Source organism: Vanacampus margaritifer, chromosome 13 (genome assembly GCF_051991255.1).
Source record: "Vanacampus margaritifer isolate UIUO_Vmar chromosome 13, RoL_Vmar_1.0, whole genome shotgun sequence".
Classification (NCBI taxonomy): domain Eukaryota; kingdom Metazoa; phylum Chordata; class Actinopteri; order Syngnathiformes; family Syngnathidae; genus Vanacampus; species Vanacampus margaritifer.
In genome coordinates this window covers 23,438,234-23,461,940 of record NC_135444.1, presented here as the reverse complement: position 1 = coordinate 23,461,940, position 23,707 = coordinate 23,438,234, and the positions used below count along the sequence as shown (strand labels likewise).

Here is a 23,707-nt window from a genome sequence, read left to right as displayed (position 1 = left end):
TCATTGCCTCCGTTAGCTTTCGTTAGCTTAGCGGCACCACAGGCTCAAATGGGGCGTCTCTATTCGACCTATGTTCATAAACAAAAACATAAACTTCCTGCTTCCCTTACTTATTTCCTTTCTTCTTTTTTAGCAGTCGTTAACTTCTTTCTTTTTGTCTGACTGCTGAGAACATTAAGACTTGAATGAAATAATTTCTTGAGCCAAGAAGAGATTTTACATTTGTACATATTTAATTTCCTCTATACATTTCTTTTCATATACACATTGTACATCTGTTGACACACAAAATGATTGATTGTTACATTCACAGACTGATGTGTTTTCACGCATGATGATGTTTTTTTGTTTTTTTTACTGTTAAACATTGAGAATCCGTGTATCATTCGTTCTTTCCATTTCCACTTGACAATCGAATATCAACAAAATGAGTAAGTGGTTGTAAATTTCTTACAAAAAAATGAAAAGGCTAGATTTTTCGTATACTGAAGTATTCTGTTGTGGTACATATTGATATATTTCCCAGCTCTACGGCAAAGCACTACTTTGTGATTGGAAATGTAACTGAAGCTCCTCCCCTCACTTTAAACAAGTTCCTCTGCACCATTTTTTTTTTGATGTGCGATTGCCAATTGAAAGTGAAAGTACACGGTTTATTGAGGCCTCCCATGCATCAGTCTCGTATTCTTTTTTTTCTTTCTTTTTTCTTAGGCCATCACACTAACTTTGTGTTTGTCACACAGGTGTCGGGTCCGGCGGGCAGGGGTCCAGCATGATGCTGTTGGGGTCGCTCACCGTCACCGCCCCATACGAAGCGTCAAAGTCGACGTCCTCGTCCTGGAAGCGCTGGTACGTGATGTCCGTGTCCTCGCCGCCCCGCCGGGCCGGCGGCTCCTCCTTGCCCAGCACCCGCTTGCGGTACGTGCGGTACGCCACGATGAAGACGCCCGCCTCGGCCGCCTGGAAGAGCGCGTAGAGCAGCGGGAACATGTACATGCCGCCCATCAGCTGCGGCGGGAAGGCCAGCTTGAGGATGGCGGTGCACAGCTGCACGTTCTGGCAGCCCGTCTCCAGCGAGACGGCGCGCCGGCTGTTGGGCGGCAGGTGGAAGAGCGCGGCCAGGCCGTAGCCCGCCGCGTAGCCGCACATGGGCATCAGCAGGGCCACCACGTACACGGACGGCGGGATGGCCGACAGCAGCTCGGGGCCCAGCATGGCCGCCGTCAGGATGAAGAGCAGCACCAGCGTGATGAGCAGAGACCACAGCGACGCCTGAGGAGACACCGGCGCGCCGTCAGGTACGCCGCTGATAAAACGACATCAACTCAATGTAGAAAACTACTTGAAAGATGACGCTCACTTTTGAGACGTATTCAAATTGAGATGTTTGAAAGCTACAGACAGTTTGCAACATTTTTCTTTAAAAAACAAAACAAAAAGATTTCTCACCCGAACCACTACTAACTGGAGGAGATGACACCGTGCTGATTCATGCTATCAGCTCCTCTGACATTTCCGCGCTAGCCCACTGGATGGCGCCACTGAAAATAATGTTGCGGAAATGTAGTTGCCGCCTTGTCTTGTCGTTATTCCGCATTGAAATGAACTGATATGGGCTCTTTGCTCGGGTCGACTACATCCTGAACTCAGTACCACATTAAAACGGTTTTGAAGCTTGAGCAAATATATTTTTTAAATGTGGGGATTTTTGAACTTTTAAAAAAGGAACACTTTCTGCCAGCTAATTATTTTATTTTTTAAAACATATTTAAAATGATTCATGAACTTGAAAATTCACTTTTCCGGATTTATATTTCAACTCCATTTGTATTTCCAAATTTTATGCTGTGTGTCAAATTGATTCTGAAAAAATAAATCAATAAAAATGTAAGCAAATCGCAGTACAGTGTTCCCTCGTTTTCCGCTGGGGTTAGCTTCCAAAATATACCCGCATTAAATGAAATCTGCAAAGTATTTAGCTTTATGTTTTAAATTTATTATCAATGTTTTAAGGCTCTAAAACCCCTCACCACACAGTTTATACACTTTTCTCATTCAAACTATCGAAGTGTAGCACACACTGGCACGTTAATGCAAACCTTGAGGATCCTGTGCCCGATCTTGGTCAATAAGGAAACAAAATGTTTTTTTTCCCTCTTTTGCCCCATTTTGAATCCATTTATGTTGCTACTCGCTTCATCCTAGCTAGCGCTAAGCTAGTTAACCTTTCAGCTCCCGCGTCCAAGTTTGCAAACTCCTTTTCGTTTGTTGCTAGCATAGCGATAGCAGGCTAAATATTCCCATTGCTTGGATGGTGTGTTTGTTTTTCTTCATATTTGCAAAATTCTCCCTACTCAATATTTGAACCCGCAGTTAAAAAGATCAATAAATAATCATCCATCTGTATGTGGACCTCACAGCAATTCGGGATACGGCATGAAGGTCGCTTTACCTTCAAGACGGCGTCGGCCACGCGCGTGTAGCGGTAGCGTAGCATGACGCCGAGGCCGATGGGGATGAGCGTGCTGCATAGCGTCAGGATGATGGCGCCGAAGGGCATGAGGCTGACCACGGGCGTGTTGATCCACGCGCGGCTGTAGATCCACAGGCACAGCGGCATCAGCACCAGCGCCAGCAGCGTCGACGAGATGGTCATGATGATGCTGTTGGCGGGAAGAACCGTTAAGTAAGTAAGTTCATCACTTTTGCCGCACGCCAGGTTGCACTTTTAAGAACATCCTATAATTAATTGATTATTAATGAATTGCTTGCGTTTTAGTATTTTTATTTCACTCAAGCGGGGGTGTATCTGAAGCTCGCTCAGAGTTAATTATTCAATCAGACGGATGATTTAATTGGCTGATATTAGCTGTTTAAAAATCTATTTTTGACCTTATTATATGTTATTTTAAAAACTTTATACTTTATATACTTTCTGCAAAATGCACGACTTTTCTCAAAATAAAATCACACTTAAAAATGTACAACTTTGTATTTTTGCCAAAAATATTGGTTTTTTTTAGTTTGTTTTTTTAAAGAGAAAAAAGTCTGAATCATAAATTCTCTATATTGTCCATGAATGACGTTTGTGTCCGGCAGTTACTACAGCAAAAGAGCAGCACTCCATTGCAGGTTCACGTCCACTATTTTACAGATTTGTATATATTTTCTTGTCAAGTTATAACTTGATTTTGTAGTGTAATTTCGCTTGAGCCACCAGGTGGCGTAACAGTGCTGTGTATAACACTTTAATTTTTGAAAGAACAAGAGAAAAGAGGAAATATCGTCCCCATTTTTGCAGAGATTTTTTTTCTTTTTTTACGCCTACATAATGTGATGGTTTCAGGGTCATTTTACAACTTTATTCAATATTATTTTTGTCATCCTAATTAGTAGATTTGAATCTTTCATCATAGTATTTTATTTTCTAGGACGATTTAGATACTTTTGTCATGTCAATATTACATTTTTATCTCTGATCTTGGTATTTTTGTATAAATACTTGTAATTTTTTTTTCTTTTAGTATTTTGGTATAAATATTAAGATGTGTTTTTTTTCTTCATTTTTATATTATCACCATGTTTTGTATGAATTTTTTTTTTTAATCTGAGTATTTGATTTGAACGTGTTTTCATGGGATTTTTGTACGGATATATTTTTGTCATTTTTATTTTTTTAAACACCTTTCAATGAAGATTGACAACAGTTAGAATTCAATAATTATACAATTTTAAAATGAGACCGAACATGGATGGTTAGACGACGTCGACAACGAACTTTTTTTTTTTGCGTAAAAGCGACTTTTTGTCTCGAAGCAAAGAAAGTCGGGCAACGTTTTCCCAAGCCCGCACCTGAGGTTCATCTCGCCGTGCACCAGCAGCGACATGATATTGGACAAGTTCCCCCCTGGGCAGCATCCGCACAGCAGCACGGCCACGGCGGCCACGTCGTCCAGCGAGAAGGCGAGCGCCAGCAGGAAGGCGACCAGCGGCATGATGACGAACTGGCACACGACGGCCAGCAGGACGCCGACCGGCCGCCGGATGTGCTCGCCCAGCTGCCCGGCGTCCACCGTGCAGCCCAGACCCAGCATGGTGAAGCACAGCACCAGGCCCACGAACACGTTGATGCCGTGGCTCAGCGGGGAGTCCCAGAAGGCGGGCACCAGGCTGAGGACGTCGGCGGCGTCGGCGGGGGCGGCGGGGGGTTCGACCCCGGACGCTGCGCTGGAGTTGGCCATGGCGCGGCGGCGCCCGAGTTCCCGCTCCCGGTTACGCACGGCTCGGGTGAGGACGCGGCAGGAGCATGCTGGGCGTGCGCGGCGCGCGACAGCCGGAGACCGAGGACCGAACCCCGGAGTCCCGTTTTTATAGGATGGCTGGATGCGCCCGCCCGCCCGAGCCACGTCACGCACGCCAGCGTCACGCACGCCAGCGTCACGCACGCCAGCGTCACGCACGCCAGCGTCGCTGCGCCAGATCGTGCGTCATCCAAGTTAACGGGAAAGACCGGCCGTGCAAACAAAGTGTTGATTCTTTACCTCAAATGTAAAAAAAACACATTTTGTTGGCCTCCAAAAAGCACGTGCGCATTTTAGAAACAAACAGGAGGACACTTCGTGACACGGTCCACAATTCGGGACACTTCTTTGTTTACATACAAGCTTATAAAAGAAATCAAGCAGTAATATATTGCAATATAAAGTGTTTCCCTGCTGGATTGTCATTTTCTTTAAGCAATCTTTTGGGTGTTTATATGGTCTACTAAAATGTGGTTGAAGTTGATGTTCTGTAAATTGTCCTTGCAAAAAATGCGTTTGGAATCTTCCTTGAAAAGTAAATTGTCTTCCTTAAATCGTCTTTGATGTTTATCGAAAGCTGTAGATGATGTCATTGAAGACTCGAAATTCTTAACCAATTTTTTGGGGGTGGAAAAAAGTGGATGTTTATGAAAAACGTGAGATTCTTAAATAGTAAATTGCTTTGATGTTTACAAAAACATTGATGTGATGTTCACAGCAGATTAAAAAACAAAATGGCAAAAGTTCATCAATGACTGAATTGTCTTTGATGTTGAGAAAAGCATATGTGAAAAGGTCAATACTACTGTACATCGTACGTCTTTGATGTATGCAAACATTGACGTAACAACTTTCATAAACGTCAAAGACACATCAGTCTAGGATTCACTTTTAATGTTTTGCCAAACATCAAAGACGAATTAGAATCTTCAACATGACGTAATGTTGTAAATATCAAATTTGTTCAAACGTTTTTGTGAACATCAAAGCCAATTTAGTCTTTGAGGGGCATTACGAACGTATTTTTCAGAAACAGACCTTTTTGCAAACATCAAAGACAAAATTGGGAAAATGTAGTCAACAACAAACCTTGTGGGCAGCCACTCAAAAACATCAAAGAAAATGTTTTTGTTTTTTTTTAAAGCTGATTTAGCATAAAACTAATTTTGCAAAGGTGCGTCCATCAAAGACGACATTTTCTCTAAATTGTTTGCAGAAGACGTTCGCTGAAGACTAAACTGTCTTTGATGTTCACCAAAACGTCAAAGGTTAATTGAATACTAAATGAACGTGAATGTTTACAAAAAAAACGTGCCCACAACGTTCACCAAATGGTCTTTGATGTTTACAAAAACGAGCGTCGAAATCTCCGCGTCTCATCAGCGTTGGCGCGCGTCTGACGTGTTTGTTTGTTTGTGTGTTCGCAGACGGCGGCTCGCTGATATCAGCCGCTGACATCGCGCACAGGAAATAAAAGCAGCCACGTCTCGCCGGGAGAGGACGACGAAGACGACGAGGAGGAGGAGGAGGAGGAGGAAGAGGAGGGTGACTCAGGACTGTCGTCAGCCAGGAAAGTCATGGCGGGGCCGGCTGCAGGTGCGTCGTCGTCAAGCAAGGTACGAGTTGCACCGAAACGTTTTCTCCTAAATGTCATCCAGTGGAAGTGAATTGACCTCAAGCTTGAAATCAATCATATGCAATAATCGTAGCCGCGTTCCACGTTGTGGTGGGCGCCGTCCACCTTTGCACGACTCGACAAAGACTTTTGATGTTTGGATGATGTCATCGCTGCAATATGAGAGAGCGAGCGAGAGAGCGAGCGAGCGAGCGCATATTCAAATAAAGTCTGATGAAGGAGGTCATTTTGAGCTGATGCCAATCTGCAAGCGACGCTGGCGGGAGACGTGCTCACATTGTCGGATCTTTTTTAATAACGTCTACAAACGGAGGAGGAACCATTTTGAGGAATCGTGTTAATTACAATTTTGGGCGGAATAATCAATAGATTCATCAATTCTAAAAATAGTCGCCCAGCATTGTGCTCATTACTAAAAAATAGTTACTAGAGTTACTTCATTTTAAAAGTAACCCAATTACTCTGATGATTACTTTAAGAAAAAGTAATGCATTACTATTTAAAGTAACTAGTTACTTAAAAAAAAAAAAAAGGAACATACACTTTTCCTTTATGCTCAACTCAAGTAATGAGCGTATTTCCACATTTAAAAACTCATCTTGCGCTCGCCTTGACGCTCCACGACCGCCGAATCCGATGCCCGCCCACAATGCGTCTTCTTCGTTAGCACGGCGGCGGCAATCCATTTGAAACAGGAAGTAGTATGTGCACAGCAGCCGCCCCTTCGTTATTTGATTCTGAACCGCTCGTCCTCCTCACGAGTGACGCACAATTTAATTATTCAATGAAATGATTGATCAAGTAAATGATTAACGCACCATATTGATTATGGAACTGAATTACAGGTTTTTTTTAAAGTTAGAATAATAGTTATTGTAAAAAGTAACTAAGTTACAGTAACAAGTTACTGCCCAACATTGCTTGTGGCAGCACCACTACTTTGTTGTTGATATTTATGAGAAAAAAGTCAATAGAGAGAATGTTGTCTTTGATGTTTTTGGCCAAAATGTATGTAAGGGTTGATGAAGGTGTCTTTGATGTTAATGACGGCGCGTCGAATGCTGAAAAAGGAACACAAAATGCCATCATCGTTATTCTTGCTGTGCTTTTGCGTTTCCGAGCGGCGTCCTCGCTCACTCCGTTGAAAGTCACTCAAAGGACGACGTCAGCACTTTGTTGGGACAAATTACGATTAGCGGGACATATTTTGCGGCACATGAGACGTTTGTCTAAATCAAAGACTATGAACAGATCAAAGCAACCATTTGTCGTGTTATTTGCAATGCGGTGAAAGAACAAAATGGAAGAAAAAGATGAAAAGCTTTTGAGCTTTTTATTTGAAATGTGACAACACAGAAAGAAAAAAAAATGTTTTTGTCATGTTTGTGGCTTTAAAAAAGGTCAAATAAAAAGAAAAAAAACGGTTCCACAAAAGGTGTGGTTGCTGCTGTTGGTCTTTTTCTCCTTTTCTTTTTTGCAACATTCTGTCCATCTTTCTGTCCGAGGCACCTCTTGTCGCTTTGTAATAAATAACTTTTCATTTACACATTAGATATAAATATGAAGGCGTGTCGTCAAACTTTTTTTTTTTGTCTTCCTCAAAGCAATTATAAGAATAAAAGTAATTCATTTCCATTACAAAAATAGGCAAGCAGGCAAATGAATAAAAGCTTTGCATTAATTGGCACCAAAAGTTAAAAATAAAAATAAAAACAGACACTTTTCAAACGAGAGGCACTAGTTTCTAAACGAGCCACCGTTCGTCACCAACGAGTGCCAACACTGGCACACAAACATTTGGAAAACTCTTCTTTCCTTTTTTTTTTTAAAGCATGGATGACATTGAGAATTACTGGGGATGTAAGGGACCTTAAAGGGGACATATTATGCTTTTTTTTAATATTAAGTATTTAAAACAGTTCCCAGGTGTCTTAATAACACGTCTAATTTAGTCAAAATATCCTAAAGAGTTTTCGTCTCATGCAAATGAGCCCATGCTCACCCCACCCTCGTTTGTTACCACGACAACCTGGGCGGGACTAGGGGGTTGCAGCAAGGTAAGCGGCTACTACTTAAACCCAATGTGTGTGTGTGGGCTATTGTCCATTAAAACAAATGGATTGTGTTTTCACATGTGGAGGCAGCACTTCATGACTTGATGAGTACAAACGCATTCCAAAGACAAAATGATTGATATACAAGCCATTCAAAATATATATTTTTTCATAATATGTCCCCCTTTTTATGTTCATTGGCTAAAAAGTCCAAAGTTGGCACAAGCTAACAAAAAAGGCCTCCTTGCACTTTTTGGGCCGCTAAAATGGCCGACTTTGGCCAACGTCAGCAAAACAATCAAGGCTGTCATGGCTGAAAGGGGGCGGGGCCAAAGTCCGAGTTCGTTATCGTTAACTCATTGTCGGGTCAGCCTGAGAGCTTCGCACTTGAACAGAAACTAAAACTATCAAAGCACTTTATGATTTAAAAAACAGAATCATCATTTTTGAAAAATCTTGAGTCGAGGCTTTGGAAACGTAAAAAATGCTTTGGAGCGTTAGCGATGCAAATTGAGGTTCAAACGTAATTAGAAAACGTATTTAAAAAAAAAATACTAATATGGACACGTGGCGTCGTTAAAGGATCCTCCGTTATTTGGACGCATATTTGTGAATTTTTGTGCTTTTTTTTCTAACACCACCAAAAAGTTTGAATTGTGATGACTGCTTTATGATGTTTGTATGTCGAGGAGCTCGAGATTTCCCAGTTTCCTTGAACGCAGCATATGAATTTAGGGCTGTACAATTAATCCAAATACAATTATTACATTCAAATCAGCATAATCATAAAAAAAGATTATTAATACTAATTTTGCGTTGTTAAAATTTATACATTGACACCTTTTTTAAAATAACTATATATAAAAAAAAATGTCCAAAAGGATAATTAGCATAATTATAGTTTTTCAAATAATTTTATTTGTCTTAATTCTTACATTTAAACATTTTCTTGTTTTGTACCCCAAAAATTAATGATCGTCCTAATCGTGATTTCAATTGTGATGACAATTTTTTTTTTCATAATCAAGTAGGCCTACATGAAGTCGTGCGAGTTGCCTGTGTCATCACTGACGACAAAATGGCTTCCGTCATAGGAACACGAGCCGTCTCAAATCAATGGAGGATCCTTTTCATAAATACATTTGTGCATTCTCTCTGGGTGCTTTTTTTTGTTTTGTTTCGAACATGAGGAAAGATCGTTTCGAAGACGTCCGCCGCGCACGAGCGCCCGCCATTGCGCTTGCCGGTTTGAACACACGTCTGATGTCACCGTTGGAAGTTTTTTGCTGACGTCATGGTTGAGGTTTCTCGCTGGCGTGCACGGAAAGGCGTAAAGGCGGCGAAGTGTCAAACAACCGACCGGGGTCAAAATGAGAATTGTGGCGTCCATAGCAGAGAAGGCGGAGTTTGTTCTTTGGCGTTCTCGCGGGCCTCTCTCCTTTTTGTGAATTGTGTGCGTATCTTTTGTTGTTTTTATTGAAATATTCCTAAGCCATTGTGACTGTCGAGTCATCAAGGTAGATAAAGTGCCATGCGGTTGATTGACAGTTTGAGTAGAGCGCCCTCTGCTGGGCGAGCCGCTAGTAGCTTTCCCTCAGGTTGTCCCTGGTGCCGCTGTAGATGCGAGGAGTCGGTAGACTTCTGCAAAACAGACGAGTCATGTTAGCACCTCCTTAACCTCCTCAGATATACTGCTGGCAATGCATACCTTAGTGGCTACCCCAAAGAAAAAAAAGGAAAGCCATAGACTGCGATAAAATCAACTGACATACAATTACATTTTTTTTAAAATGTAAATAATCACATGTGCTTAATTGAAAAATAAATATTTTAAGGGATAACAAACATTTAATTGCCAGTTTTATTGTTAATAAAGCTTTTATTACAAAAAAAAAAAAGTGAATTCTCTTTCTCTATTATAATTGTGATGGGGCTTGTGGTGGTGACTAAAATTTGCATATGTCAAAAATGAGCAACAAATTTTGATTGACTGCATTCAAATGTTTTTATGTACAGCACACTTGTGTCTTAAGTTTCATATTGTTGGACTTACGTAAAATGTAAAAGTTTTAAATTACCTTTAGAAGAAGAAAATGTCTTGCCACAAGCTGTTAAAGAGTTTGTTTAAAAACATTTTTTTTTTTTTTTTTTAAAAGGACAAAACCCTCAGGTGAGCCTTCATGTTCCTACCTGCGTACAGGCTGCGCCAGCTTGCTGCGAGGCAAAGGGATGCCGCCGCCGCCGCCTCCTGCCGGGGCGCTGGGGCGAGGCAGGCCGCTGCGGGGCGGAACCAGGGACCGGCCGGGCGTTGTGGTGGAGCCGGCGGGGTTGGCGGCGGCCTTGACGGGCTGCCTCAAGGCCAGGGGCGAAGGTGCGGCCGGCGTCCGCAGCTTGCTGGATGGCGGGACTGACGGGGAGGAAGACGGCAAGACTCAAACGTGACGCAGCAACAACAGGAAGAATGCTAACGTTAGCGTGAAAATGAGGAATGTCTGGAATTTGAGAGTCAAGCATGAAGGATGTCTTGAACAACCACGTCCACCACTTCACGATGTTTCTACACACGACAAAAACACCAAGAAAACAGACCTGCCTTAAACACCGCTTACATGATCCATATCTATTAGGGCCCGAATGATTAATCGGCCAATATTAACTATTAAAATTGGCCAAATCTGGGATTTGTGTATTTTTTGTTGTCGTTTCCATTCATTAATGACTTTTATGACTCAATATATATGATCATTTATTTTTCCTCACACAACAGATCAATTTTCCATTCATCTAGTTATCATGATGACCTCTTCCCAGGAGATTTTCCTCCTTTTCTGCGCTCATTCCATAAAGCCCTGAGATGCCACAAGGTGGCGCTATAGTAAGTAATTGCTGTCAAGGGAACATGGTGGAATGATGAATCTCGATAAAACGATGATCTGGAACTAAGCAGAGCGTAAAGCTAAGCTAATGTTAGCATACGTCTTTTTTTGCGTAGTAATTATTTTATGACTATTACCTTGCGCTACCAACTAGTGTGATTGCCGCGCTGTGGGGAAAATGAGCCTTGGTGGAGGTCTAATGTTTGTGATGCGTCAACAGGATGAGATGCACAAAGCAAGCTTGAGGAGCCACCACGACAACAATGACCACAACAAGCCGTCAGTGAAATACTCACTGAAGTCACCTTCGTCGCCAAAGCAACAGGAAAGCGGGACTGGACAAAGACAACAAACACAAACAAGCCTTAGATTGGGCTGGATTCAAAGCTTGCGTCGTGATCCGGTTGTGTGGCTCCAGAACTTTGATGGCTTAGTTAGAAACGACACCGGTGAATTCCACGAGTGGTGGCACGTAAACAACCTGCTTCTGTTTTAAGTGCTTTGCTGCCATCTTGTGGCATGTATGCCCAATTGCAACCCGCTTTTTGAAAATGTTATTTGTGTCTTGAAGGGATTTTTGACCCCGCGTTTGAGAGCGGATCGTACAAACCCGCCCCGTTCGACTTCTAGGTTCAAACAAAATGGCGACGATCTGGATAAGGATGCAGGTTTTTTTTTTTTTTCAAAAGGAAAACTAAAGGGAAACTACTGTCACGTTGTGTTTAAAAAAAAGTAAAAAACAAGAAAAAAAAAGTACTGTACTTTCACATTTTGTAATTTGTTTTTATCCATGACACATTTTTATTGTCTTATTTTTTTGTTGGACAGTTACGATATTTTTATCGCACAAAAAAAAAAATTGCAAATTTTGATTTACTTTTAAATATTTAAAACATTTTTTTTAATTAGGTCTGTTGTTATTTCAGATATTTAAAATTATTATTCAGCCCTAGTTTTAAACCCTAATTTCAAACCCTAGCCCTAGTTTGAAACCCTAATTTCAAACCCTGATATATTATTACTAAATAAACAACACATATAAATGGAATACACCGCCCACCCCAATATATATTAGTTTGATCGAGTACTTGACAATTCCAAATGAGATTGATACCAACCCAGAAATACAGGTGCAAGTTGTGCATTCTCATTAAACCCCCCCCAAAACATTTTCATAAACGTTGCCCCCAAAAAACGTTTTTTTTGGATGAAAAAAAAAACACCCAAAATGTATAAATGTGTGCCATTTGTTGGCTGCAGTTGATTTGTTCTTCCACTTTTGTTACGAATTTGGCCTTGGCGGAGGTCTGTGGTCTACTGACTGACAAATGAGTTTCGTCCGTCAGCCCTTCCTCTTTACCCCCTTCATGTAATTATGCTGCACAAACAGCGAATGACAAAGTGGACGTCAGCCAAGCGTCCTTCCTTGTCGCTTTAAGCCTTTTTGTTACCTTGCCGGGCCCTTGGGCTTTGCGGTTGCTCTTTGCTTTTGGGAGTGGAGTGTCTCGGGAGCTGAGGCGCTGCTGTGGACACACACATCACACACGCCGTCACGACAAGGCCGAGACCCGCCATTGCAGTGCGGTCGCGCGCCACTAGAGGGCGCCGCAGCCAAACTCATTTGCCAGCCCGCAGCGGAGTCAGTAAGGAGTGAGAAAAGCAGAAAACGCCTCATGCCAAAGCCAAGGAAGGGACGGAAGCACATTTCAGCAATTATTCCATTTCCTTTCAAAAGGATCTCAAGGGGACGAAATAAGTGCTCAAATGGCTTTCCACAGGAAAGATTTTCATCAAGATGAAGCTTAGTGTCCAAAAAGAAAAAAAAAAAGCACGATAGCATAGAAGCATGTTTGACAAAGTGCAGTTTGCCCTCGGACCCGTGCGCCGTGCCACTTGTAAAAGAGAAAAGGATTAAGAGCTCCGGGATTTAGCGGCATTACCATTAACTTCATCCCACATTTAAGGATTACATCAAATGGATAGTCGGGGATCCCGTAATGTCACCAAGTACATTAAAAAAAAGAAAGCCTTACTGATAAAAAAGACGACACGAGAATAACCAACGAGAGCCCAAAGCCACTCTAGCGTTTTGCAAAATTCACTTTCAGTTACAAGCTAAAGAATGAGCTAACTCTTTCCCAATTTTTTCTCAGGATTTACAACCTTTTTTTTGAGAGTGTGAAAATATGTATTCACTCATTTCTTACTCTAAATTTTTAAAATAATAACAATAATAAAGAGCCTTCAGGCTGTTTATTGACACCTATTCAAGACTTACTGTTAAACTAATCATAAAACAATAAAAATCACACATTGTGCATTTAATATAGGGCTAACCTTGCCTTTGGAACACCTGCTAGCTTACCGCTAACGCACGATGCAAAATGCCATTGACAGGCTAATGAAGAGCATTGCTAGTGATGATGTAGCAACAAATATTTGAATACAAGACAGACAATATAACAAAACTCAAAGACATATATTCCTTATCCCCCACCCCAAAAAAAGCAAATATTTACTGTCAGTTGTAAATCTCTTCTTCATGTGAATTTTTATGTCACCTGTATATTATATTGCCCCCTGGTGGCCAAAAAATGAACCTCAGAAGGACAATTATTGACTTTTTACAAAAGGAAAAGCCGCAACAGCAATTTCTTGACAAGTGAGCGAACACACACTCGGCAGCCGTCTTTCCACATTGACTATTAATTTAAGAGACATTAATATCATTTTACACTTCAGCCACAATTCTGAAAGCCGCCCTACAATGAAATGTGTTTGTAGTTGCTAAAAGATGTTTTTTTTCAATTAAAAAAAAAAGAGTGTGCCAGTAAAGAGTTAACGTTAATATGCAGGCATTTTGCGTGTGCGCGTGTACTCACGAGCTGATTGGCTCTGGTGTCTGGGCGAGCCTCCATTTGGCAGCTGCAGGTTGGACTCGCAGCTTCGACTGTTCTTGACCGACTCCGGGCCTGGTGGGGGCGCCGCGCTGGAACGCGTGAGGTTGGGCAGACTACGACGCAGCTTTTCTGCACAACAACAACAAGAAGACGATGATGATTTCAGGGAAGTTTGTCGTAGTCACTGATCTGAATATATGACTGGCTAGCCGATACACGCCCGCCGTGCAAGCCGATGAAGCCATAGGGCGGCCATCTTGCTTCTCTCATCTTGCGAGCAGACTACTGTATAAACTATACGGTGTACGTACATATGAGACATTTACAGCTTGTAGGCAGTTAGTATAAGGCGGGGGGCGGGGGCGTTTGTGGCGGGGTAGTCACTATTAACAAGTAAAAAAATTAATTAAAAAAATTGGACGGTATGTGCTGCTTTGAAGACCCCCTTTATATTTTATCCCTCATTTCCTTAGAGGCATCTTTTGTTGAATTACAATTATAATTCTTTAATAAAAAAATATACAAGTTTCCTCTTGTAAACATAATTACTCTTTGACTGCCAAAAACGTTAAATAACGTTTAGTAAAATCCTATGGAGGAGTGCCAAAGACGTTAAAAGACGTTTGTTTCAAAACAGAGGTGAAACTAACCATTTTCTATTGTTGATTACTGAAAAACGGAAAAAGGTAGAAACAAACTTTTTTTTCTGATGAAAGATGAGAGTCCAATCTTTCATTTGGTAGTATATGTGTTTCCATAGTCCAAACATATAATTTTCTGTGGACCTTGAAAGATCAGTCAAAATGCTTAAATCGGCTGGCACTGGCGACATCCCGTTTCTGAAAACGTCTGGCAATCAAAGAGTTAAGCATATCATGTATTCATTTATTTAAGGCAAGTTGTAAAAAGTCCTCTTGTTTATGTTTAACAATTTTTAAAACATTATAAATCATGCTGCTTCTACTCTCAAATGTTCTCCATTTTCGACTTTAAATGTAAGATCGTATGCCGAGAAATGTTTCTTGGGAGGAGCAAGATGGCGCCCTCGCCGCTTCAAAGGTCTTGGCCTGTAGGCTAGCCAGTCATATATTCGGATCAGTGGTCGACGTACACGACAGGTAATCGACATTTGGTAAAACTGGTCATCTGGGAATATTATGTATTACTTATGTGGATTTTTTTAAATTTTGATGCCAATTCCGATAACCAATTCATTGGTTGGTTATTAAAAAAAAGATGTCATTAATAAAATGACTTATTTTATAACAGACAGAAAAATTGACAAAAATTGACCGATTGTTTATTGTTTTTGTCTCATGTTGTGAATGTGTCGAAATTAAATTAAATCGAAAAACAGCAACAAAAACAAAATCCATCCGATTTTAACTGAAAAAAATATTGTTTGATTAAAATCGGCAGGCTCAAAAATGATTTTTTTATTTTTTAATGTTGTGGACCACTTTGTATTGTGCTCACCTTCGTTCTTGACCACGTTGGTCTGCGTGTCGTGGCCCTGCAGCGAGTGTCGCGGCTGCTGCAGACGGCCGATGGCGGGCTGGGGCGAGCCGCGGCCGTAGTCGACGGAGCGGGCCGGCGAGCGCGAGCGCGGCGAGTTGCGCGGGGAGGCGCGCGGCGAGTGTCGGGGCGAGGGGCTGAAGCGGCTGGCGGGCAGGTGGAAGGCCGGGTGGCACGCCTCCTCCTCGTCCTCCAAACTGTGCGCGTCCAGCTCCTGGTCGCTAAAAGTGCTGCGACGCAGCGAGTGGCAGGACGAACCCGAGCTGCGGCGGGAGGCCGAGGCGGCGTAGTCCTGCCTCAGACCTGATCCCGCGCACAAACCGTCTTACTCGCCGGAATCTTTCAACGTTAGTCACAGCCGACAGGAAGCGCTACTTACTCTCTTCCTGCATGCGCGCCAGAATCTGGACGTCGTTGACGTTGTTGAGCTTGTAAGTCGTGGAAGAGCCGACGGAGTCTTCGTCCATCTCGGAGGTGCTGAGCTCGCTGTCCACCGACGACTGCGGGCTGACGGCCGGCGGGTTCCTTTCCGCCGCCGCGTTGCGCTGGTGCGCTGGCCAACAAATGCTTACGTTAGGGTTCCAAAATAGCCTGGTTAGGGTTTCGTGGAAGGCTTCAAAACAGGATTAGGGTTTCAAAATGGGGTTTTGCAATAGGCTTTATAGTCAGGGTTCGGGTTTCTAGCTAGGTGTTGAAGGTTTGTTCCAAAGTAAGGTTTCAAGACAGGGTTAGGGTTTAAAAAATGGGGTTTTAAGCCAAGTTAGGGTTTCAAGTTAAGTTTTGATGGATTCAGGATAGCAGTTTCAAAATGGGATTCCAAGATAGGGTTCAGGTTTGAAGTTAGGGTTTCAAAGTAAGGTTTCAAGAAATGATTAGGGTTTCAAAATAAGAAATCTAGCCAATATTTGGGTTTCAAAGTAAGGTTTGAAGACTTAGATGTTTATAGAGTTGTAAGCAACGGTTAGGGTTTTAATGGAAGATTTAGGGTCTCAAAATGGGGTTTCAAGTTAGGGTTTTAAAGTAAAGACTGAAGACAAGATTAGGGTTTCAAATTAGGGTTTCAAGACATGGTTAAGGTTTCAACATAGCTTTTAAAACAGGGTTTATAGCCAGGGTTCAGATTTGAAGTTTCAAAGTAAGGTGTCAAGAAAGGATTAGGGTTTCGAAAAAAGGGTTCGAGCCAGGATTTGGGTTTCAATGTAGTTTTCAACATATGGTTTCTAGAAAGGGTTCAGGTTTCAAGTAGGTTTTCATGCATTAATTAAGCTTTTCATTAAAAAATTCAAATTAAGTGTTCAAGTCCAGCTTGGGGGTTTGTGTCAGGAGTGTATACACTTTTTTAAAAAACTTTTTTCACATGGTGATTTTTATAAATGCAAAATATGAGCCTTCTCTCAATAAAGGGGAACCTTTTTTGCTTCGTTTTACTTTGTTGAATAACGCACGCATGATTGACCATTGCTAACCGAACGGCGCCATCTCAACCTGGAACTTAACGTTTGGTCCTGCGTTGGTACCTGCGTTGACGGGCATCAGCTGCTGCCTGACGATGGGCACCTTGCTGGGCGTGGACGAGGGCGAGTTGAAGCCGCTGCCGTAGGGACTGTTGGCGGCGTTGGGGCTGTACGAGCTGCCGTAGCTCGCCTGCTGGTTGTAGCAGCTCCCGTACAGGCTGCGGCGCTTGTTAGCTGCAAACACACAAACACACACACTTAACTGAAATGAAACGGAACTGGCAGGACGACATTTTGTGAGAACTGTGTGAATGAAATTCTTTTTGTTTTGTTAGACGACCGTCTCTGAAGGTTCGCCGTACACAAAATGGCCTCGACTTGCAAACGGACAAAATTCCACAGACGCCCTCCGACATCTTACGGCGAGTGGAAGCTATTCAAAGTCTGTGGACGGCAACAACGCTGACAGTGTTGGCTCGCAGTCGCTCTGCAGTCTGCCGCGGGGTGTATGAAAGCGTACGGCGAGCAGCGTTCAATAGGATGCATTCAAGTGCCAGCACAATGCAGGCGAGTGTGAGCGCTCGTGTCCTAAGGTCGGGTTCCAGACGACTCTGTGGGCTCGTCCTGTTCTTGTGCTCGCGTACGCACGATCAAGAGAGATCATTTCCTCAAGCAGTAATTACAAGTGCGAGCAGTTGAAATGTACTCAGTAGCACCCTGGGGAAGGCGCAACAACAACAACAACAACAACAAAGTCTCAAAAGGACCCACACCCAAAAAAATGACATTTTACAGTTATTTTCACTGAATGCCAATATTCCTATTTTGACGACAAGGGAATAGAATTGAAATTAAAGTTCCCCCCAAAAAAATCTAATTTCATTCTCTTTTTTCCCCGATGAAGAGAAAAAGTAAATGACAATGAGGAAAGTGACCCCTTAAACGAAAAACACGTTTAATGTTTGATCATTCCAAAAATGTTCACTTTGGGATTATTGCATTGCATAACTAATAAATAGGCCCCAAGTCGCCGAGCCAATTAATCGTCCAACAAATTTAATTAGGCAAAATTTGCTCTTTAATAATTGATTCAAATTGGCTGAATTTTTGTTTGCCAATTGTTTTCTTTTACACATTAACACGTTACAACATAAGGCACAGATACTAACATTCGACCCCCACCCCTAAGATTAAAAATGACTAAAGAGCAAAGTATCGTAAAAAAGTCAAATACTGCTGCTGCTGTTGTTAAGTGTAAAGGAACCCAAAAAATATTTTATTCATTATATATTTTTAAAATTGATTAATTTTAGTCAGCAATATATTGAAATCAACCTAAAAAAGAAAAATCCACATTAATCAGGCACTACAAAATTAACTGTCACTGAGCATAACATGAATAAAATGTGTCGGGGAAAGAAAAAATTTTTTTTAAATTAAATTTAAATTAATTTAAAATTAATCGCAGAGGCCTAAAAGTAGGTGTACTAAACAGATGAGCAATGCTACATTGCCAAATGTTTTGTCTACGTGAAGGATTCGCCATGAAAACTGATTGTGAAGGCCCAACTCGTCCCCGCGAGCATCTTTAACATCATTAGAATATTTTAACATTTGACGTCGCCATTGTCGGAATAATGTGTCCTCTTTTCAGTGTGTTTGCGCCATTGCCAAATTTAGCCCCTTGCTCAATCAAAGACCGCCTCTTTGTTGTTATTGCGTGTCTTCGTTAAGTCATGTGACACAAGACTTCCTGTGCAAGACAGATACATTCAGATTTCTGAAACTTTTGTCATGTTTACGTTTATATTTTCTATGTTCTTTTCATGTCATGATTGAGTGGATGTGGGATTTATCCCCCCCGCAAAAACGGGTCCACCGTACAGTCCCCAATTCAAATGGGGCTTTGTGAGCCACAGAGGCAGGAACCGACTGACTTGACGTCCTCATCCGAAGCGACGAGTTGTCCGAGAACTTTTGGCATCAGCCGTGATGGGTGTCGCTTCGGGGGCGAGCGCATCGCTGTTTACGCGGTCGCGCCGCACCAGGACGAGACGAGCTCCAAAGGGATTTGACGCTGAGGAGGACGGAGGAGCTCCACTCACTGTCTACTTGTACAATTCGACACAAAAGACGGGCCAGCGCGCTGGTTAATGCTTGGTGGCTCCAGCGTACTTACTTGTAAGGAAACATTTGATTCAGAAAAGAAAAAAAAAAATTAATTAATTGTCCAGCAGAAAAAATGCGGGTATGACGGGTTAAAAAAAAAAAGTCAAAACCCAATAAATCATTGTAATGAATAATTCAAAGCTATACGCCTTGCATATTTGTAGGCACTCAGGTAAGGGAGGGGCCGAGGGGAGCAAAACAAGTATCGACCTCACTCCCACAATGATCTTAAAACGCGTCTCCTCCCTGTTGTTACGTGACCGAGGTCTCTTCCCTGCGGACTCCGCATTCCCGTGGCTAACACACGCACACTCCTTGGCAACAGCGTTTCCAGGCGCCTGTTTAAGCAAAGGAGTGTGTGTGTGTGTGCAGTTTTTTTGCGTCGACGGCAAGACAAGGGATGTCTCCGCCGTAGGGTGACGTGATCCTACTTCCACACCTACAAGGATGAGGTCACCGACCGTTGCTTGTCCGCTTAGTCATCCATCAGCAGACTGTTTGCACTCAGCGCTCATCCTGGGTTTTGTTTTCAAATCTCTCTTCTTTTTTTTTTTTTTATACGTATTAGATGACACTTCCAAATCTAAAACTCGCTTTAGCTCAAACTTTTGGTTGGCAACACAAAGCAAAAATTCTATCTTGACCACTGCACAACCTTCAGCGAGAACGTCACATGATCCATACCGCTTTCAAAATGGAAAGTCTCAGTTTAGCCACAAGGAGGGGAGCACCCCCTTAACAACCCCCCCCCCCCCCCCAAACACTGCTATATTTAGCAGCAATCAAAAGCGTAGAAAAGTCACATTGGACCCAAGCGTAGCGAGCGGACGTGTAAGCGCGACTTACCCGACATGGTGACGTCCAGCCTGTGGATGAGCGAGCGCTTGGCCAGCTCCATGTCCGGACTCGGGTTGTCCAGAGCTTGCCGGCACCACACGACGGGGCTCAGCGCCTTCTGCAGGGGACTGTTCAGCTTGGCCTCGTACAGCCTGAAAAACACCAAAAGGGTTTTCAAGACACGGTCATGCCTGTAAATGGACTGCGCGGAAACAATCTGGTTTTGTTGCCTTCTGCGTAAGTCAGATGATTCGTTCTTAGCCACAGTAATGATCAGTGGAAAATGAACACCGTGGTCAGAACAGTGAAGATTTAATACAAGAGCGGTATCCAAAAAAGAATTTTAAAAATCCACCTTTAGGACAACAATACTCCACGTTTGCACCAAGCAGTACAATTTTGCCAAATGTTTTTAAACGTTACCTTTCGTACACACAAAAAAAGTTATGCAATCCTTTACATCATTTTTTTCCTCCCAAACATTGAGTCAGCTAGCTTAATGCTAGCATAGCGCAAAATTTAAATTAGAATCCACATATGTGATAATTACAAACCTTCAACTGCTACTTTAAAAGTCCCACGTTTTTTCCGTTGCCGTTTGTAAACGCCACATTGAAAACGGATGCCCGAGGACAGCAGCCAACCAGGAGCAAGCGTGACGGCAGTCCACCAATCAGGAGCGGTGGTTCGCACAGACAAATTTGCATATCATCGCTGTCCTGTGAAAAACACTTATGTCCTTTTTTTATGACAAAAATGGACATGCGTCTTTTCCACAGGACAGCGACAATATGTAGACAAGACCCAGGAATCAAACGCCTAACATGTCGCGGAAACAGCCCACCAATCAGGAGCGGGCGTTGGCGCAGCGAAATTTGCATAGGCCACCGATAGTAACTTGCCTTGCCGCTTGGCTGGAAGGAAAACGTCGAGTCTCCGCCCAGAAATGTTGCAAAAAGGCCAAAACAAACCCTTCAACATCTCGCCTATGGCCATTTTTATTGTGTGTTAGCATTAAGCTAACAGTTTCATATAAGCATAATCATGTGGTTGTTTTACAAACGCAACATGTGTATCTCTTAATGTCATACACAGGCTAACAGAATTTAGCATAGATGTTACAGTAATTACAAACCTTCTTACCAACTGCTACTTTGACACACAAGGAGCAACAACGCATGCAAACAGAGCAAGTTTAATACTACAGTTGTTCAACTTTTCTGCTTTGAGAATCTATGAGTGGCACTTTGCCAAATAGGAACGTCGCGGATTCCTGCTTCAAAGACGCCAAGAAGCCTTTTGTCGGAACACTTTTTACAGAACATCAGAAGAAGAGAAGAAAGACACGTTTTCGCGACTAAGGCAAATCCCAGTCAGCGGCTGTCAACGCGGCTGCGCTCGCACCCGTTCCAGGAAGTCCCTCATGATGAAAGGCGAGATCGCCCGCACTCAAAGCCAGAGATATTTCATGCGGCACTTCGCGCTGAAGTTTGAGGGATGACCCAGAATCTGGTCGGTCGCAGGCTAATTCCCAGATGGCAAGACATTTAGAACAGAGCCGCTTAATCTGCGAGCGACATCGGATCAGACGCGCAAACAAAAACAGACTCCACAGGCGGTCGGAAGATCCACGTCGGATCTCCGAAATCACGGAAACATCCTGTGATGCGATCGGCAGGAAAGGTCTCCGTCCACATTCTTCAAGTTACATTCCAGAAAACTGGGAAGTGGTACGATTGCAGTTGTGGGAGGAAAAAGTCAAAGTCGGAATACGTCATTGTGTATACAATATATTAATAAGCCAGCACACTTTGCAATTTATTTGGAAAACCGCACGTCTTCTTTTTCCTCAAAGTGATATTAACTCCCGTTTCTTGACAAAATACCAAATGTGAAGTCTCTCTTTTATGGTGAACTTTGACCTATCGTGGGGTCACTGAATTGCACTTTTGGAGACAACTCAGCTTCAAATCTGATCCTCAAGCGTCATGTAACCCCATTTTTTGCTCGCCCGTTTTCCTCTCTAGCTGCAGCGGCCGACTTGTGTTTGTTTGGCTGCGGGGAATTCTGCGTAGGAATGTAACCATGGCTGCCGGGCAGGAAAACAAATCTCATCCACCAAAGCACTGCTGGAGCAAGCCAAGAAATGTGCACGTGTAACCCAGCAATAACTCATTCAGTAACTCACTTTAGTAGTTTGTTTGTGTGAATGACGACATCATCTTATGACATTATTACAATGTCACTTTTCTTTTGCTGGTTTTCAGTGAAAACCATTTGGGTACATTTTTATTCTGACTAAGAAAGGACCGGTAACAACTTGCTAACGACAACCACGGTTGAGTGCACTTAAATAGCGCTATAGAGAAGTAACTAAGTACAAGTACCTTGTTACTGTACTCGGGTACAGTTTTCAGGTTGCTGTACTTTACTTGAGTGGGACTTTTTACTTTTGCGCCCTACTGGGTTGGGGAAAAACAAAGTTTGTTCAACCTACAGACAAAATAAAGTCAAATACAAAACAATTCAACATTGTAAACAGCAAAAAGTTTGAACAAACAACAACATTTTCTAGTTTTTACTGTGACAACGGTGGCGCAACCCCAAACAATGACGACAACAGCGGCTAATTCTGGAAAAAAACAGATTCTGACAACTACTGGACTAAAGAGCTGGAAACTATTTTCTGTCCGTTAAATCAGAAACGTGTTGAATTGAGGTTACACGTATCGCTCCAATAAAGGCCGATTCGATACGTATCTCGATACATGCGGTACAATACGATTAATGGACGGTAGATTTTGCGTGTTCAATAAAGTTGAAAAAATGTCAACGTGACCTTGCATCCTTCCACTTTTCTGTATGCAAACCGCGTTCGCAAAAGTTACAACCATTCTCATCTGATCCACAAGCAACAGCTTTGGAGGCCCACGGTGCGTTCACGGACCACCACCACCACTCGGCAGCTGTCATCCACACTCACCAGCTGTCGTCGTCCTCGTGCAGACAGTCCATGTCCTCCAAGTCCAACACGTCAACCTGGTCCAGGATGGACGTCTCGCCGTCGTCGTCCGAGCACCGCGAGTTGCGGGCCGAGCCGGAGGTGGCCGCCGAGGCGCCCTCGCACTCGTACGGCCTCTTGAAGCTGACGCCATCGTAGGAGAGCCGCGGGCTCCGGCAGCGGCGGTTCTCCAACAGGTCGCCGTAGCCGAACCCCACCCCGGCGGCGAAGCCGGCCATGTCGCCCCCCGAAAGCAACGCCGCCGACGACGACAAGGACTCGTATCCGGCGCTGTGGGGTCTGTGGTGGGCCGACATCATCATGGAGCGACCCCGCAGCTGCTCGTTCTGCTTCTCGAGCTGCTTCACCAAATCCTGGAGCTTCCTCACCTCCAAGTCGGCGTTAATATTCGAGTTGATGTCCTCCATGGTGGCTCCCGCACTCAGCGCCCCCCTCCCCGGAGGAAGAAAAGGCGCTGGTCCGGGGCGGTTCGAGTCGCTCGTCGGTTCCTTGGAACTCCCTCCCCGTCCGCGACGTCCTTCGTGTCCGCCGGAGAGACGTCGTTCACCCGCGGTGGTTGTTTGGCGGAGTTAAAAAGCTTAACAATGTCTTGTGGGCTTGTCCCTCCTCGGCCATTTCCACAACACACGTCACTACGTTTGAGACAGGCTCTGGCAGCTGACGTCACCGCGGTCGGGGGCGCGCACGTAAACCAACACCTATTTGCGCGTTCGCGACAAGAAAGAGAGGGGGGGGGGGGGGGGTGGAGCTCCTGTTGCGCATTTAGCACTGTACATATTTTATTAATATTTATTATTAATTTTTTGTTAATATTTAGGTGTACAATACCTAAGCCGTAAAGAATAAAAATATAATTGTTCCGTATATTTGCAGTGCTACAATTTCACGCAAATAAAATTACATAATAAATTAACCTGGTTTATTTTCATGTATTCTAGGCATT

At 43.2% G+C, this 23,707-nt stretch overlaps 2 protein-coding genes and 1 long non-coding RNA gene across 7 annotated transcripts; 1 reads left to right on the top strand and 2 right to left on the bottom strand.

The window, feature by feature from the left end:
* Positions 1-210: 210 nt before the first annotated feature.
* Positions 211-4,375, bottom strand: slc10a4 (solute carrier family 10 member 4). The gene is made up of 3 exons (XM_077583561.1): positions 3,853-4,375; positions 2,453-2,663; positions 211-1,272 (listed from the first exon to the last, which is right to left on the bottom strand). Exons 1-3 carry the CDS (start codon positions 4,239-4,241, stop codon positions 736-738), a joined length of 1,137 nt encoding a protein of 378 aa, XP_077439687.1. The 5' UTR covers positions 4,242-4,375; the 3' UTR covers positions 211-735.
* On the top strand, positions 1,153-11,627 carry LOC144062314 (uncharacterized). Of its 2 annotated transcripts, XR_013296376.1 has the most exons (5): positions 1,153-1,298; positions 2,421-2,686; positions 5,729-5,917; positions 10,148-10,866; positions 11,088-11,627. It is a non-coding gene; the product is annotated as an uncharacterized LOC144062314 (long non-coding RNA). The 2 variants fall into 2 exon arrangements; XR_013296377.1 differs by lacking the exon at positions 1,153-1,298 and having other exon boundaries at positions 2,545-2,686; positions 10,148-10,957.
* Positions 7,246-23,596, bottom strand: slain2 (SLAIN motif family, member 2). Of its 4 annotated transcripts, XM_077583555.1 has the most exons (10): positions 22,726-23,596; positions 19,752-19,894; positions 16,800-16,970; positions 15,662-15,835; positions 15,244-15,585; positions 13,750-13,896; positions 12,319-12,390; positions 11,164-11,202; positions 10,182-10,398; positions 7,246-9,632 (listed from the first exon to the last, which is right to left on the bottom strand). In XM_077583555.1, exons 1-10 carry the CDS (start codon positions 23,169-23,171, stop codon positions 9,572-9,574), a joined length of 1,812 nt encoding a protein of 603 aa, XP_077439681.1. In that variant the 5' UTR covers positions 23,172-23,596; the 3' UTR covers positions 7,246-9,571. The 4 variants fall into 4 exon arrangements, with proteins under 4 accessions (XP_077439681.1, XP_077439682.1, XP_077439683.1 ...); XM_077583556.1 differs by lacking the exon at positions 11,164-11,202; XM_077583557.1 differs by lacking the exon at positions 12,319-12,390.
* Positions 23,597-23,707: the final 111 nt, after the last annotated feature.

What these genes read in the sequence shown, in the direction of transcription:
- slc10a4 (XM_077583561.1), bottom strand. Translation starts at nt 4,241, where the DNA reads ATGGCCAACTCCAGCGCAGCGTCCGGGGTCGAACCCCCCGCCGCCCCC. An exon ending in CACGGCGAGATGAACCTCAG is followed by an intron (nt 2,664 to 3,852) that starts GTGCGGGCTTGG and finishes TCCCGCCAACAG; the next exon opens with CATCATCATGACCATCTCGT. An exon ending in TGGCCGACGCCGTCTTGAAG is followed by an intron (nt 1,273 to 2,452) that starts GTAAAGCGACCT and finishes GTGTCTCCTCAG; the next exon opens with GCGTCGCTGTGGTCTCTGCT.
- slain2 (XM_077583555.1), bottom strand. Translation starts at nt 23,171, where the DNA reads ATGGAGGACATCAACTCGAATATTAACGCCGACTTGGAGGTGAGGAAG. An exon ending in CACGAGGACGACGACAGCTG is followed by an intron (nt 19,895 to 22,725) that starts GTGAGTGTGGAT and finishes GGTGTTTTTCAG; the next exon opens with GCTGTACGAGGCCAAGCTGA. An exon ending in GGCGCGCATGCAGGAAGAGA is followed by an intron (nt 15,586 to 15,661) that starts GTAAGTAGCGCT and finishes GCGCGGGATCAG; the next exon opens with GTCTGAGGCAGGACTACGCC.